The 16,203-nt window shown below is 38.4% G+C and overlaps 1 protein-coding gene across 1 annotated transcript in view; it reads right to left on the bottom strand.

Annotated features, from left to right (window-relative positions):
• RNF145 (ring finger protein 145) overlaps positions 1–16,203 on the bottom strand; it is a 62,326-nt gene that overhangs the window by 37,136 nt on the left and 8,987 nt on the right. Inside the window, exons 2-3 of the mRNA XM_038412235.2 lie at positions 10,582–10,797; positions 558–666 (exon numbers count right to left, since the gene is read on the bottom strand). Of these exons, the coding sequence (XP_038268163.1) occupies positions 558–666; positions 10,582–10,765 (293 nt within the window). The 5' untranslated portion in view covers positions 10,766–10,797. The remainder of the gene's footprint in view (positions 1–557; positions 667–10,581; positions 10,798–16,203) is intronic.

The following is a 16,203-nucleotide window of genomic DNA, read 5'->3' as shown; positions in this document are numbered from 1 at the left end:
ATGATAAAGAAATTCATATTCCAGTATTAAAAGTTTCCAATGCTATTGTTCTACGCTTATCTCTCTCTATAGCTCTATTCCACATTTTCTCCTGTGTCTAGGCACCAGCAAGTTGAAAGGAATGATCTGTCTTATTCTCCTAGTAAAATATTTGTGAAACTTAAAGAGATGCAGGCACTCTCTCTTCTTGGTCCAACAGAAATTATGTGCATCACAAAAGCAAGGTATTTTCATACTGGATGGGAGAGAGACCCCCTGTGATGGCTAGGGAAGACTGATGTGGGATTTTAAAATAAAGGCTTTATGGGCCTGATCTAACACTGAAGTCAATGGAAGAGATCAGGCCCTACATGTCTTGCAACAGAAATGGAGCAGAATTGGTGTTAATCCTGTAACTTCTTTTCAACATAAGCAAAAGACAGGATATATTCCAGACAGCTAAATGAAAGAAAAAATAGACCTTCCCCTCTGTGTGTGGATACTACTGGCAAAATATTAATTACATAGTTTTTCAGATTTGAAAACCAAGTCATGTGAAAAATTTCACACATTCTTACCTGGAGATCTGGTGCCCAGCATACAGCAGAAGTGCAGTCAGAAAGTACAGGTAGAGCTGAACCAGGTGTTGTCTAGGTAAGGTTAGGAGCACAACACTTAAGATGTAACCTGGAGCAGAAATCAGAAGTTGAAATGAAACTTAATGTCTTTTTAAAACTCTTAGATATCACTCTCTTATTGCAGGATTAAAAAAAAAAAATCATGCATCTGGATACGAGAGGAAAAACACATAGGTGGCATACATGCATATACAGCTCCATTCACTTCAGTCAAGTTGCATCTACTTATATCAGTGGTGAAACCCACCCATGATATTTTGGCAAAAGTCAAAGTGATTGCAAGATTTGAAACAAGACAAGAGAAAGGTGTGTGTGTCCAGGCTTCCCTCTTCCCTTGAGCACATGTTTAGGTGTAGATACATTTCAGCACTAGCATAAGCAAAATGCCTTCATTATAGGGAATAAATATCAGTGAATATATCCACCACATTCACAAAATCATCAAATTACAACAATGTAAATACTCTAATGCATTACACAGGATACATTTAAAACCTTCATTTTTATGTTAAGCAAAATTAAACTTGTAAATTACTTCAGTTCTCTCACCATTCATTTTCAAATCTGAAATCCCTGCTTAATACCACAATTTGAGACTGAAATGTAGGTTCTTCTCTACACTGCTCCAATTCAGGCAAATTCCCAGTTGATACTGTTTCAAGCAAGGGCACACTCCAATGGCGCAAATTACATCTTTCCTTGCCTCCACCTGGGATTTGCACTGCAGCTACTTCAATGGCTGTCTAGCATTTGTGGGAATTGAGGAAAATTCCCAATGAATACACAGCTTTACTGTTCAGGAACACAGCCTAGTTACAGAGTAGCAGCCGTGTTAGTCTGTATTCGCAAAAAGAAAAGGAGGACTTGTGGCACCTTAGAGACTAACAAATTTATTTGAGCATAAGCTTTTGTGAGCTACAGCTCACTTCATCGGATGCATTTGGTGGAAAATACAGAGGGGAGATTGATATACACACAGAGAGAACATGAAACAATGGGTTTTATCATACACATTGTAAGGAGAGTGATCACTTAAGATGAGCCATCAGCAGCAGCGGGTGGAGAGGGAGGAAAACCTTTCATGGTGACAAGCAAGGTTGGCTATTTCCACCAGTTAACAAGAACATCTGAGGAACAGTGGGGGGTGGGGTGGGGGGGGAGAAATAACATGGGGAAATAGGTTTCAGAGTAGCAGCCGTGTTAGTCTGTATTTGCAAAAAGAAAAGCAGTACTTGTGGCACCTTAGAGACTAACAAATTTGTTAGTCTCTAAGGTGCCACAAGTACTGCTTTTCTTCATGGGGAAATAGTTTTTTGTGTAATGACTCATCCATTTCCAGTCTCTATTCAAGCCTAAGTTAATTGTATCCAATTTGCAAATTAATTCCAATTCAGCAGTCTCTTGTTGGAGTCTGTTTTTGAAGCTTTTTTGTTGAAGGATAGCCACTCTTAGGTCTGTAATCGAGTGACCAGAGAGACTGAAGTGTTCAAGTGTCCAAATGCATCCGATGAAGTGAGCTGTAGCTCACGAAAGCTTATGCTCTAATAAATTTGTTAGTCTCTAAGGTGCCACAAGTACTCCTTTTCTTTCTCCTTACAGTGTGTATGATAAAACCCATTGTTTCATGTTCTCTGTGTGTGTACATAAATCTCCCCTCTGTATTTTCCACCAAATGCATCCGATGAAGTGAGCTGTAGCTCACAAAAGCTTATGCTCAAATAAATTTGTTAGTCTCTAAGGTGCCACAAGTCCTCCTTTTCTTACAGCCTAGTTAGTGAGTAGCTCAAAGCAAGAAACAAGATGTTGGTCCTTCTTTTCACACATCTTTCTATCAGGATGCCTAAATAAAGTAGACATTGCAAAGCCTGCTTCTTCAGGAATTCAGTGATAAGTATCTAATGTTTGGCACTCCCTAGTATTTCCCCAACGAGACCGTAGGAACAGAGAGCAAGAATCCTATGCACACCACATGGTGTCCAGTTTGTCCTTCATTTTGAGTTCTCTGCCACAGAGATCCTAATTTCAGAGGTTAATAACTTAAGTGACTGGCACTGAAATCCATTTAGCAAATCTGTCAAGAGCAAAGGATTTCCTAGCAGCTAAGAACAAAACATCTTCAGAAGGGCTCATCACACAGATCATAGATATGTAGTAAATGCCACTTGTTTTAAAGTGACCTATTTGGTCACAACCTTTTTAACTAGATTTGATTATGATGTTTTGAGTATGTTGTAAGATAGTTATAGCATGAAACAGCACAGAGATTCTTGAATAAATATTCTAAGAATATATATGAGTAGTTCAATAACAATGACCTACTATAAGACAAGCTACCAATGTGGTATGTCTCAATATTTAATAGGGTGCAATCCCAAACTAAGGCAAATGTTTATGTAAAAACACTCCAGTTCTCACCAATTTTTTTAAAAAATACATCTATAAATATACACTTGTAACAGCAGAGCAGTTTATTATAATTTTCCAAAATTTTCTGTAATCTTGCAATAAAAACACAAAGCTGTGATAAATTAAGACGTTCATCTAGGATTACTATTTTTCTAAGTTCAAGGCACAATTTACACTCCCTACTGCAAACAGGAACAAGACTATAATACCACTGAATTTCCACAAAGCCCTTGAATTTTTTTTTTCTTTTGAGCTTTAAGTTCAATTAAATACAGCTATTTAGTGGAGCCTGAGGCCAGGCACTGAAACCGTTTGCTTACAGCAATTAGGATGTTTTAGATGAGCTACATACTTCTAATTAATAAAGCAAACAAATGTTCATGTCTTCTATTTCTTGGCTAAATAGAAAATCACATTTTATCAGGTTTATCTTCTTCTCTATTCTCCACCTCCTCCTCCCTCATCAAACACATGAACAGCAACCACAAGGACTGCTGGGCAACATCATTCCTTAAGGCTGAACCTGCATTTAACTGTCCTATGTCACCCCAAGAAGAACTAGCTGGAAGAAGGGTCCTAATATTTGGCATGCCTGGCTTAAATCCCACAGACCAAGCAACAAGTTTTGGCTCTCTTTGGGATACAAAAACTAAGCAGATGTGTGCTACTGTAGCCAATGTTAAGGTCAAAAGAGGGTCACACCAGGTTACCAAAATTCAATTAACAGCCTCCAAAGACAGATGTGAAGGTGACTTCAGCTGGAAATTTGTTTATATTGTTTCAAAAGTTGTTTAACTCTGTCACATTAGCAGGTGCCTACTAAAACTGCCACTTGTTACATGTTTTCGTTACTTATTCAGTATCAAACATTCCAATCCAAACAATGTTTAATGTAATTGTAGCAAACCAGAAATCAACAACAAGCCTTCCTCCTTCTCAAATGCTCTGCGGACTTGAGGTGACAAAAAGGTGGCAACGCTCTCTAGTTTCATTCTCTTAATTCCTCCAATTAGGGTTTAGCACTTTCAGTGGTGCTGCCCAGTACTGTACCACCCTAAGACTAGTATCTCCTTCTCCAAGTCTCACTTTAAACCCTCCCTTTTCACTTTAGCCCATGATTCACCCTAAATCTCACAAGCTTTTCCCTTCACCTTGGTGTGCAGTTTTCCTTTGCTGTAACTACTTCAAGACTATCTGCTCTGTCCTTTATCACTTTCATATTTCAGCTCTTAAGAGCAAAGAGATGGAAAAAGATGACAGAGCAGGAAAGTCACTGTAGCAGAGTGTTTTAGGGCTACCGCTGAACAGGGCTATAGTACATTTTGTAAAAGGCAAGAAAGTTCAGCGCTAAGGCAGTCACTGCACCCATAATGCATCCCTGTTGTGCTGGAATATTGTAGAACGTACTGTGCTCATTCTTCCCTTTGTGATCACAACTCCAAATGAATAATGGGAGAAGAGACTCTCAGGGCTGGTCTTTACTATGGGGAGAGATTGAAACAGGGATTGATTTAGTGGGTCCTGTGAAGACCACCAAATTGATGGCAGAGCACTCTCTGGTCGACCCCAGTACTCCAGCTCCCAAAGAAGAGTAAGAGAAGTTGACCGGAGAGCGTCTCCCGTCGATGCAACTCAGTGAAGACACCGGGGTAAGTCTACCTAAGCTAAATCGACTCCAACTAGATTATTCATGTAGCTGAAGTAGTGGAACTTTGGTTGACTTACCCTGGTAGTGAAGACAAGCCCACAGACATCTCAAGGAGGAGAATGAAATTCAAGTGCAAATCAAAGGAAAGAACAGACCATAACAGAGTTTGGAGACCCTTGGTTTAAAGGCCATAAATAGTGATGGTCCTCAGTGCACTGCAGCAAGCAAACAAGCAGAGTCAAGATCGCCGCAGCAACTTTATTGATGAACGTTGCAGCTCATGGATTCAGGCCAGAGTTTCAGTGTTAATTTTTTTGCATTTGCTATAATTATTTTTTAAAGGGGAAAAATATCAAGTAGTTTCTTTTTCATTTCATTATTTACAATTCCATTCTGAAGCTTGAAAAATAGACATTTTAAAACACATCACACGGCAATATTCACATTTTTGCAGTAGAGGCCTCGTTCCCAGAAGCGGACCAACATCATTACCATTTGCGATGCCTCTGACAAACAAAAATGTAAACAATTCACTAACAGGTTGGCTTGTTAAAAGGAAGAGGAGAGTAACTGCAAATGTAGACAAATCAGAAGGGCTATATTTCATTTCCTTTTTTTCTGAATACAAGTGTTAATTTCAGAGGACATTCTACTTCAAATAAGAGTTAAAGGAGGTCATTTTGGGGATTAAAGTACTGGATGTTGCCATCTTAATAATAGCGTTACTTTCAGTGACAATGGATAAGTTTGCAAAGATCAGAGTTGCTATGATGAGTGTCACCTTCTCTAAAGGAAGGAAATATGATGCCCTAAACCCTGTAGCTATTCTGCACACATAGCCGCTACCTACTAGTTTGGAAAATATTTGCATATATAAACATATAATTGTAACCTTGCCTAACACTCCCTGAAAGGATGGAAAAGCAAATGCACCCTGCATTCCCTAGGAGCCCAAAGGAAGGAGATCTGGCAGAATCAGACAATTTGGGGTCCCCTCTCTATCCTCGCTCTGACTTCCCCGCCATTCTATGCTGGGCCACAATCACGTCCCAAACATACTACATACTTTATTACAAAAATAAAGAGAAATCACTAGAAGACTTAAGGAGACCCGTTTAAACACAGCTAAATGAAAACAATGTACATTACTAACTAGCCATGCATGACCTCTGTTACAACTTGTTGGTTCAGACAGATAAAAACCCTTAAATAGTTGAACATTCACTGTTCCAATACACAGAAGCGCAGCGTCTGCCTTTCAGCATTTCTCTGTTTGTGTACCACGAACAAGTAAGTTGTGTCCATGTCACTGTTCCACAAATACATATATTCTATTTATAGTCCTCTGCTTCTTTGAAGGACCAGGCATCAAAGTCTTTGATGTGCTGCATATTATTGCGTCCTTTAGAAGATATATCAACACAATTCAAACTGTATCTTCAAGTTACAACACATTATGTTTATGAACCTTTTCCTCTTTTTTTGCATGGTTACATTTCAAATATATTTTGCTCATTTCCAATAATTATTTGAAACTGTTACAGCTTAGGTTGTGCATGGAAACTTTGCACATAAAAGTCAGTTAAGGAGTTCATAATATTTCTCTCCAAGAAAGAACAGTATCTCTTGGTGGTTGCTTTTGCAGAGCCACGTCAAAAAAACATTGCCTCCATAAAGAAACAGCAGCTGTCAATACTGGCTGGCAGGACCAGAAGGAGCCATACTTTAAAGGACCAGGAGGTAACTGTACAGGAGCTTGGATTCTTTCCAAGAAATGAATTTCCCAAGCCTAGACTCTCTCTGCCTCCAATATCTGAGGGGAACTGACAAATTGCCCCACAACACCCTGCGGCAGTGAGTTGTAGTACTAGGAACCACAGGATATGCATCAGATATGTGTGTGTCTCATGACTGAATCACGTGCGGGCGCAGACATGGAGTGACAGCAAGCATGGAAAACTCAACTGCTGGTCTGTATAGCAGTCACGCTCTACTGAGTTATGCTAAAATGAGATGACTAACTCATGACAGCCCAATTCAAGAGTAGATTGCTGAGAAGACGGTCTTACAGTGAGAGACTTAAGAAGCTCAGTCTATTTCATTTATCCAAAATAAGGCTGAGAGGTGACTATCAGTCTAGAAGAACCTACTTGAGGAAGAGGTTTCTGATAAACTCTTTAGTCTATCAGAAAACAACATCCTATGGTTAGAAGATGGAACTAGACAAATTCAGTTTAAAAATAAGGTACCAATGTTTAACAGTGAAGGTAATGAACCATCGGAACAATTTTCTTACAGATGTATCGAATCTTACAGATTCTATGTGGCAGATTCTCCATCACACAACATGGCTGCTATTCTGAAACAAATCAAGACTGGATATCTTTCTAAAAGATGTGCAATAGCTCAACCAGAAATTATGGGTTTGATGCACAATTTACTGGGTGAGATTCTACAGCCGTGTAATGCAGGAAAGTCAGATTAGAGGATCATAGTGGTCCCTTCTAGCCTTAACATCTATGAATCTAATCCCACTAATTGAACTCCTGTAAAAATAATAGAAACAAATCATTCTTTTTCCTCATATCTCACCTTAATTCTCCTTTATACCCCACTTGGACCACCAGGAACAAGTCCCTACCAGAACCCAGCAAGATGGGCTCTTCATAACTGGCAGACACAAATATATCCCCTGCTGACCCTCCCCTCAAAAGACAGCTTCTCTGTTAGAAAAACTGAAAGAACTTGAAGTGCAATGTCATATAGCATCTCCATGAACGTGTAAGACAATCTCCTGCATTATATATGGCTATAGGCACAATTCATGAAAAATTCTCAAAGCTGAAATTAATCCACACGTCTAGCTACTAAGACTAGATATAATGCCAAAATCCATATCAGTGTTCTCTACCAGCCAGCCAATAACAATAGCAACAGGAATAGCTTCTTCTGTACTCTCTTACCCATGTTAACTAAATAATTCTTCAATGCAGTGTTAGCGTGCTGGTTTTTTAAATTTTAACACACTTACTGGGAACCAAGTTCTTTGTAAACAATACCAAAGAACGCCTTCAAAAAAGAGAATTGGTGCAAGAGTTCAATAGATTAGGGAACCACAAATCAGATCATTTATGAGCTAAGTAACCTTTTGGCAGACAGCCTCAAATCTAGAATCAACATACTTTATCTTTAAAAAGATCAGACAAGGCTTCCCAATCAAATATAATTATCATGCAACATTTGTGTAGTTCAAGCTACTAAGTGTACATTTTGCTGTCTTGGTAATGTCAGTTACTTTGCACAATGCAGAAAATATACTGACAAATACACACATGGACATGATGACATGCAAAAAACTATCAATTTTATAACCATATAAACTCTTCAGTACATTCAGTGGTTATCCAAACTCTCATTCATGCCAATACATCTTCCTATTCTAATTATCCAAACATATTTAGTGTCATTCAACCGTTTCAAATATTTGTTTGAAAATAAAAAGCCCAACTAGCACTGGACTCAATTTCCTTTATCCTGACGATCCGCAATGAAGAGAATCAGCTATCTCCCTTGCTGGATTCTTTCAGAGAGATCTCATAGTTCACTGTTTGTAACTTAATTCACTATCATGGAAGTAGGCTCTTATCATAACTGAGCCTTTGGCTCATGATAGTTGTGACTTCCATGATGGTAAATTGGGTCATTATTGAAAGAACCAAGTAGGAGTAGCCTAATTATGCAAGGGGATGATTATTTAAACAAAATGCACTGCACATGTCACTGGGATATTGCAGAGAGCTTAACAATAAAACATGATTAAGATAATTAAAAGTAACAGAAATTTGCCTGAAGTGGATTGGCATATAAGGGGTGCCTAGTGCAGGTCAGGAAATTGGGTGTGACTGTTTGAGCCTTTGCCCTATTGTGTCAGTGGGAATTAATTCAGTGACTGCCTGATATTGCCAACAAGTGGCAGCAATATTTTTTCAAATCCTGTTTTTGCTGCTGTAAATGTGACCAGAGGCTTAGCCAATTGACACATTTTTATATCAAAATTTTAAAAGAAGATTTTTTTTTAAAACGTGCTTACAGCAAGTTGCTATGCTAATCAAGCCTTCACTGATAAATATCTTTTCCAAGTAGATTTGAAATCTCCGTCCTCTCCCCAATTGGAAGGGAAAGGATTTTGTTTTCCTCCTCCTCCTCTGTGGTTTACAGAAAGTTACCCTGGCTTCGGTAAACGTGTGTTTTTAAACTGATTTAACTAAATCAGTGCAAAAAAAAACCACCCTGTGTGGACACAAACCGATTTAACCAGCGTAAACTAATTTAGCTTAAATCAGCAAGGGATCAATTTAAGATAAATCAATTTAAGCCAAAATTATAGCAATTTAAGAGTATCCACAGGGTTTTCTACGAATATAAACCAGATTCAAAACCGATTTTAGCTAAACAAATGCAACTTTGTGTAAAAACCATGTCACAGAATTCCTCCCAGAGCAACAATTACAAATCGGAGCAGTAACAGCATAAAGACTCAATATTTAAAAAGTAAGAAGTGAAATTATTGCTGTAGAAAGAAGGAAGGAGGATGAAGGGAAGGCAAAAAGGGAAAGAAAAGTGAGACGCCATCATTCCAGTATTTAAATAGGCACCCAGCTGAATAATACTATAGCAAATGACCATAAAGAAAAGCTGTTTCAGAAATATGATATTAAGCATATTTCTCTAAAAATTAACTTATTCTGCAACTGCTTTTATATTACAAACTGATTTTGTGAACTAAAATTCCTGAAAATATTTGTTGCAAGTGAACCTTTTTTTTTGCACAAGCGCCACCATATGCATTAAGTATCCTGTAGTTATTTTAGGCATTGTCAAGCAGGCACTACGCCATTATTCCCACCCCAACCCACCTCTCCCCCTGAAAAGCAACTACTACTACTACTGGTAGTTTTACATTAAACAGCAGCAAGTATATTCCTGAAATTCTCCACAAGCATCACATTAAATCAGCAAACAAAGGGCCATAGAACATATTTTCATTTGTAATCAGGCAAAAATGTAATATATAAACATCACTTGCTTACACCTACCGAACAGCCCCCCTTCTCCCCCCGCAAAGTTATCATCTGAGGTTCACAGGAGTTCAAATGCAACAATGGGGAACCAATCTTTAATTAATCCACATACTGTAGCCAATCACACACACCCCTTTAGAGTTGGTCCAAGAACCAGGGTCCTTTCATCTCCCAAAAAACAAAGCTAGAGCTTTGGACCAGGCTTCTACTTCTAGTTCCCTGAGTTGTGAGTCATTTATCTAGAAATTCTGTCTGCAGCACATGGATTTGTTACACATTCCAATCCACTGTTGGTGCCTGTACTATTTTGAAGGCTTAAGACTTTAACCCAAAGTGCCATATCTGTACTGAGTTCAAGTAACAGAGTTTGAAAGCTGGCTTTTGTCAAGCTGTAGGCCATAATTCAGAGGCAGCAACTTATTTCCCTCTTTCTAGTCTTTTATTTAGCTTCAAGCAACTACGTTCATTTTTACATCACAATTAAGCAACCTCGCTCTCCTGTTCATCTGTCAGATGCACAGCAGTACCTGATAAAACCATCCCCATTCTGGTACTCTGTTTTTCCCATGCATTAGTAGCATTTCACCCAACTCATGTGATATGCATCAAATCCTTTTGAGGCTATGCAATAAACCTCATTCTGATAATTCACTAGGAGATTCTAGAAAGGGATCTCTGTACTGCTAGGATAAACAGCACCATTTTATTAGTTAGACCAAAAGATGTTACAGCCAAAAATATACTATTGTTATTTTATTACATTTTTAAAATTCTTGCAGCAAAATATTCATTTGAAACTATATTATCTCTGTGAGGTGTACAGACTTACCCACATAGTGCATGTTGAGGGCCAAATACTTGTACTGGAAAAGGGGATTGTTATTGAGGCTACTCCTTTGGATCTGCTGGAAGAAGGAGCTAACATCCCATCTGTACAAGACATCCAAGAGCATGATGCTTGGGACCCTCAAGGCCACATTTAACACTGCCTCCAACTTCTCCTTTGCAGCCATTCTGTTCCTTTTCAATGAACTTGTAGCAGACTCTAAATAGCACAAGACAGACAAAAGTAATCAAATGAATCTCACTGTACAGCCAGCCATTAGGCATCATGAATGTATGAATGGAGAACACCGTGGGGCCATATATCAGTAAATGAATCAATTGAATTAAACTCAAAAATCCAGACAGCATAGCTTTTGCTTTTTGCTATATTAAGAAGAGTTTGCTAGCTATTTTCCATAAAGACTTACTGTGCTTTTATTATTATTATTATTATTATAATAATTATTTTTGGACAATGCTCTTCCACTTTGAAAATGTGTTGTGAAAACTCATTAGTAAACATACTTGGGTTTTAGAGCCAAAAAAAGCCGCAGAAAAAACCTAGGGAGACCACTTGGTAATTAATTCCCAGATTAACTTGAAATCTCTCTCTATAGCCTTCTCAGATGAAGCAGCTTTTGAAATACATGCCAAGTAAAAATAGTTTTTTAAAGTGTTAAGTGTTAACAAATTAAGCTGTTTTTGAAACAGTTTTTACAATAACCCTTTAGGTAGTAGTGTAGACATGTTGGTCTCTGAATATGAGAGAGATAAGGTGAGTCAGAGAACATCTTTTATTGAACCAATTTATGCTGGTGAGAGACAAACTTTCAAGCCACACAGAGCTCTTCTTCAGGTCTGGGAAAGATAATCAAGGCAACAGCTTAAAATGTTGCAGCAGCACCACTGCAGCACTTCGGTGAAGACACTACTATGTTGACAGGAGAACTTCTCCCCCTCAGTGTAGTTACTCCACCCTCAGATGGGAGAAGCCCTCTCATTGACACAATGCAGTCTACACTGGGGGTAACTGCTTTCCTCAAGGCTGTGGATTTTCTACAACCCTGAGCAACGCAGTTATACCAACCTAAGTCAGCCTGAGATCTACATTACAGCTTATGTTGGCATACCTTCTGTCACTTACGGGTGTGAATAAGCCACCCCTGTGAGCAACATAAGTTACACCAACAGAAGTGCCGGTGTGAACATAAGCTCAGGCCAGGTCTATACTGCAGACTTATGTTGATATAACTATGTTGCGCAGGGGTGTAGAAAATCCACACCCTTGAGCGGAGCAGTTACTGATCTACCCACTGGGGCAGACATGTGACACTTGCAGAGGTGGTTTATTATGCCGAAAGAGTTTCATCAGATGGGCGCTGTAGTGTAGACCAGAACCTTTCCCAGACCTGAAGAAAAGCTCTGCATAGCTCAAAAGCTTGTCTCTTTCACCAAAGGTGGTGGTCCAATAAAAGATATTACCTCACCCACCTTCTCTCTATAATTGTATGAGAGAGACAGTGGTGAGAGAGAAGAAGAGATATTACCTCACCCACATTGACCCTCTAATATCCTGGGAGTGACGTGGCTTCAACACTGCATTTTACTATCATGACATTTTAGGTTTGTTTCCTCCCTGCGGCTTGAAGTAATTTTAAAAATCTAATCTTGCTTTTATTATTTGTGGCATTCGTTGACCTCTGTATATATTTATGCAAACAGCATTTCTTTTAGATTAACATCAATAAGGCAGCTCCATCCTGATTATACTAATGTAATTCACTACAATGGCCCATTACAGTAGTATTCTGGAATTAGGGTTTGGTTTGTTTGTAAAGTGAATTTAGTGCTCATGAACTGGGCTAGATTGATAGCAGTGGAAATTGGAGGGTTTTGTTTAGCTATAGAAAAGACACAGAATAAGTTTCTCTACAAAAACCTGTTAATGTACCTCAGTCAAACTGGAAAGACCATATAAAGAAGTGAATAGGTTCAGTCTCCATGCACACATTCAGACCATGGCCTTCATGAGGACGACACCTGTCCATTGTAGGAATGGCAATAAGGCAATGCATTTCACACAGAACACCAGGAAATCAATAACCATTTTCAGTTCACTCCCACCCTGGACCTATTTTCAGGTGAGTGGATTTGGAAAGGTGCTGGGAGAAGCAGGCTAGAAGGGGAGGCTAAAAAACTGAAATTTTTTCAGACATCTGTGTGTTAAGCATGTTCCAATTTTGTTGTTTTCAGGCTCAATCGCTACTTGAGGAACCTTTATCACCAAGTCATTGTTTATTAAGTGAGGTGGTATATATGAGAGAGAGAGAGAGCGAGAGAGAGAGAGAGAGAGAACAGGGCCTATGGAGAGATGATGCAACATGAGCATCTGATTTCAAACCCAGCAGTGGGAAACTGTTTAAGCAAGTGGAAACTATCACTGTTGGAGATCTATGTCCCACATCAGGCTCAAAGGGTTGAATGCCCCAAATATCAGAAGAACATTTCAGAAGAACTGTACTCTGTCCAACAGTCTGAACAATTTGCAGAAGCAAAAGAAGCCTTTCACTTTGAAAAAGCTGTGAAATGCATTTCAAAACTAAGAGCAATTACTATTGGAAATTTTGATTGGCTATAAAAATAATAAAATCATTTGTACCAAGGCAATATGGAAGCCCAGCACAAAACTAAACCAGACTATTCTGCTGAAATATTAATGTTCTCCAATATTGTTAAATTGTAATTACAGCAAGGTAGAAAATGGTTTACCAGTACCTTACTTTGGGATGCTGCTCATTGCAAATTTAGGTTTTATTTTTTTACTCACAAATGCTCGCCACTACTGGATGGCTATGAAATGCAGAAGTTTAAATAAAAAAATATTGGAATTACATTTCAGTGCCATAATACTGGATGACATTAACTTTTGTGCAGAGGACTGGTACAAGGGATATGCACCACTTTAAGGGCTTGTCTTCACTACGGAGCTAAATCGGCGCTGCTATAATGGATGTAGTGGCATTGATTTAGTGCGTGTAGTGAAGACACACTCAATTAAGAGAGAGCTCTCCCATTGACTTCTGTACTCCACCTTAACGAGAGGCAGAAGCAGTGTTGGCGGGAGAGCGTCTCCCATCGACATAGCGTAGTGTGGATCCTGCAGTAAGTAGATATAAGCTACATCGACTTGAGTTACGCTACTAACATAACTCAAATTGCATAGCTTAGATCAACCAGCCACAGTAGTGCAGACCTGGCCTAAGTCTCACACAAGCCCTCAAAGATAAGATACCGTAAAAAATCCTAATTCGTAGTCAAGTTTTGCAGGTGGGAGGGAAGGGTGCATTAAGACTTGCACAAGGCATAGGGACACAAGTGTTTTCAGCTCTAGAAGAGTTAAAGCAATCAGAAGCCAATACTGTCCACCAATGGTAGCCCATCTTCCATAGCTCTCAGGAAGAAGTGTAATTATTTTTATATAGCACTTGATCAAAAAAAAAAAAGCCAAAAACAAGTAGTCCTAACAAATTTACAAAGTGGCCTATCAGTCTGATCTCAATAAATCACGGGTTGTAGGGCTTTTTCAATTTTATAAATTCAGACTGATTTTTGTATACAATTCCTACTCTTCCCACTATTTTAACAGAACTGTAAACTCCAAATAGCACATCTTTCCACCTCATACAATATAGCTCAGTGGTTTGAGCATTGGCCTACTAAATCCAGGGTTGTGAGTTCAATCCTTGAGGGGGCCATTTAGGGATCTGGAGCAAAAATTGGGAATTGGTCCTGCTCTGAGCAGGGGGTTGGACTAGATGACTCCTGAGGTCCCTTCCAACCCTGATATTCTATGATAAGAAAAAACAACAACAGCCATACACCAAACTGCCCACACAATATCTTTCTAAGAAGCATTACACAATAGCATACAAGAAGAATTTAAAAAAACAGTCAAAACAATATAAGCATCCTAAAATATGAATAAGCAAAACCACTGCCCAAGCCACTAAAACACTGTTCTGACTGCACAAAACACCCCTGCAAATAATTTACATATATTTTTGCTGTGGTATAAATTAAAAAGGGTTTTATGTATTAAATTATTTTAAAGAAAACAATTTTGGATGCAGGCTGAATATACAGAAGAAAATTTTAGTCAGATTGATTTGAAATTGCAAGCCTATACTCAGAAGGCATGTCAAGATAAATAGGTATAGTTTAAGAGCTTATGTGAAAAAAAGTTAAAGATACTGTGAATTTTAAGCAGCTTTTTCCAAGTCTTTTGTTTTTTCCAAATACATAAATTCACCAACCTTTGGGGGGGCCAAACTGTCTACAAATTTTTTAAAAGCAGTTAAGGTACATTTTGACAACCATGTTGAGCTACAAGTTCATACTATTTGTTGCTTAAAACAAACAAAAAAACACCATGAGGCTGACAACATGGACTGTATTAAAAAGCTCTTATATATCCCAGAGTCATATCTGACCAATCAACTGTATGGCACAAGATCTACAGAAGATGCAGAACAAGAAAAATTAAGTTTCTATTTAAGGGCCCTATTTAGTACTCCTTACTCACCACAAACTCAAGCAGAACTTACCTGCTTTCCCAAACACAGAGTGCTAAATGGGGCCATGAATAACTAAGTGAATTGGCACGATTTGGGCAAGCTTGCTTTTCCCTTCTAAATTCACAAACCTATACTTGGCAGCTTAAGAAAAGTGAACTGTACAGTAGAACCTCAGAGTTATGAAACCAGAGTTACAAAGCTGACCAGTGAACCACACACCTAATTTGGAACCGGAAGTATGCAATCAAGCAGGAACAGAGACAAAAAGAAAGCAAATACAGTATAGTACAGTGTTAAATGTAAACTACTAAAAATATAAAGGGAAAGCAGCATTTGTCTTTTGCATAGTAGTTTCAAAGCTGTATTAAGTCAATGTTCAGTTGAAAACTTTTGAAAGAACCATAACATTTTATTCAGAGTTACGAACAACCTCCATTCCAGAGGTGTTTGTAACTCTGAAGTTCTACTGTATTTGTGTCTTGTTTAACAGTACAGTGTAAAATTTCTAAACCTAGTTTTTAAAAACAACTTTGACAACCATAACATGGTGCAACTCATAGGCAATATATCACAGAAAGTGGCTACACTGGAAAATCATAGCAAATCTTGTCACTGCATAAGAGACACGATGAAGTGAGCTATAGCTCACGAAAGCTTATGCTCTAATAAATTTGTTAGTCTCTAAGGTGCCACAAGTACTCCTTTTCTTTTTACAAGGTGGGTGAGTTAATATATTTTATTAGACCAGCTTCTGCTGGTGAAAGAGAAGACTGCATAACAAAACATCCAATATTAATGAGATACCCTTTTAAATTATGTCTACTAGAAATCTGCAAGCTTTAAAGCCTAAAATGCAACCACTGCCAAGTTTCAATACAATGTGCTACATGTGAGCAAAGTCCATTATTCTAAGCTCTTGATATGTGATAAAAAGATCTTAAAATACATTATTTTGATTGGGCAAAAAAAATTAAACCTTTATATGCTTAGAAAAAAAGCCAATATGAGCAGCTGGATGCTTACCTCTTCTGAAAAACCAGGCCAGTCATTTA

The sequence above is a fragment of the Dermochelys coriacea genome, chromosome 8, assembly GCF_009764565.3.
Source record: "Dermochelys coriacea isolate rDerCor1 chromosome 8, rDerCor1.pri.v4, whole genome shotgun sequence".
Lineage (NCBI taxonomy): Eukaryota > Metazoa > Chordata > Testudines > Dermochelyidae > Dermochelys > Dermochelys coriacea.
The sequence above is the reverse complement of the archived record's forward strand: the minus strand, read 5'-3'. Positions and strand labels throughout refer to the sequence as shown.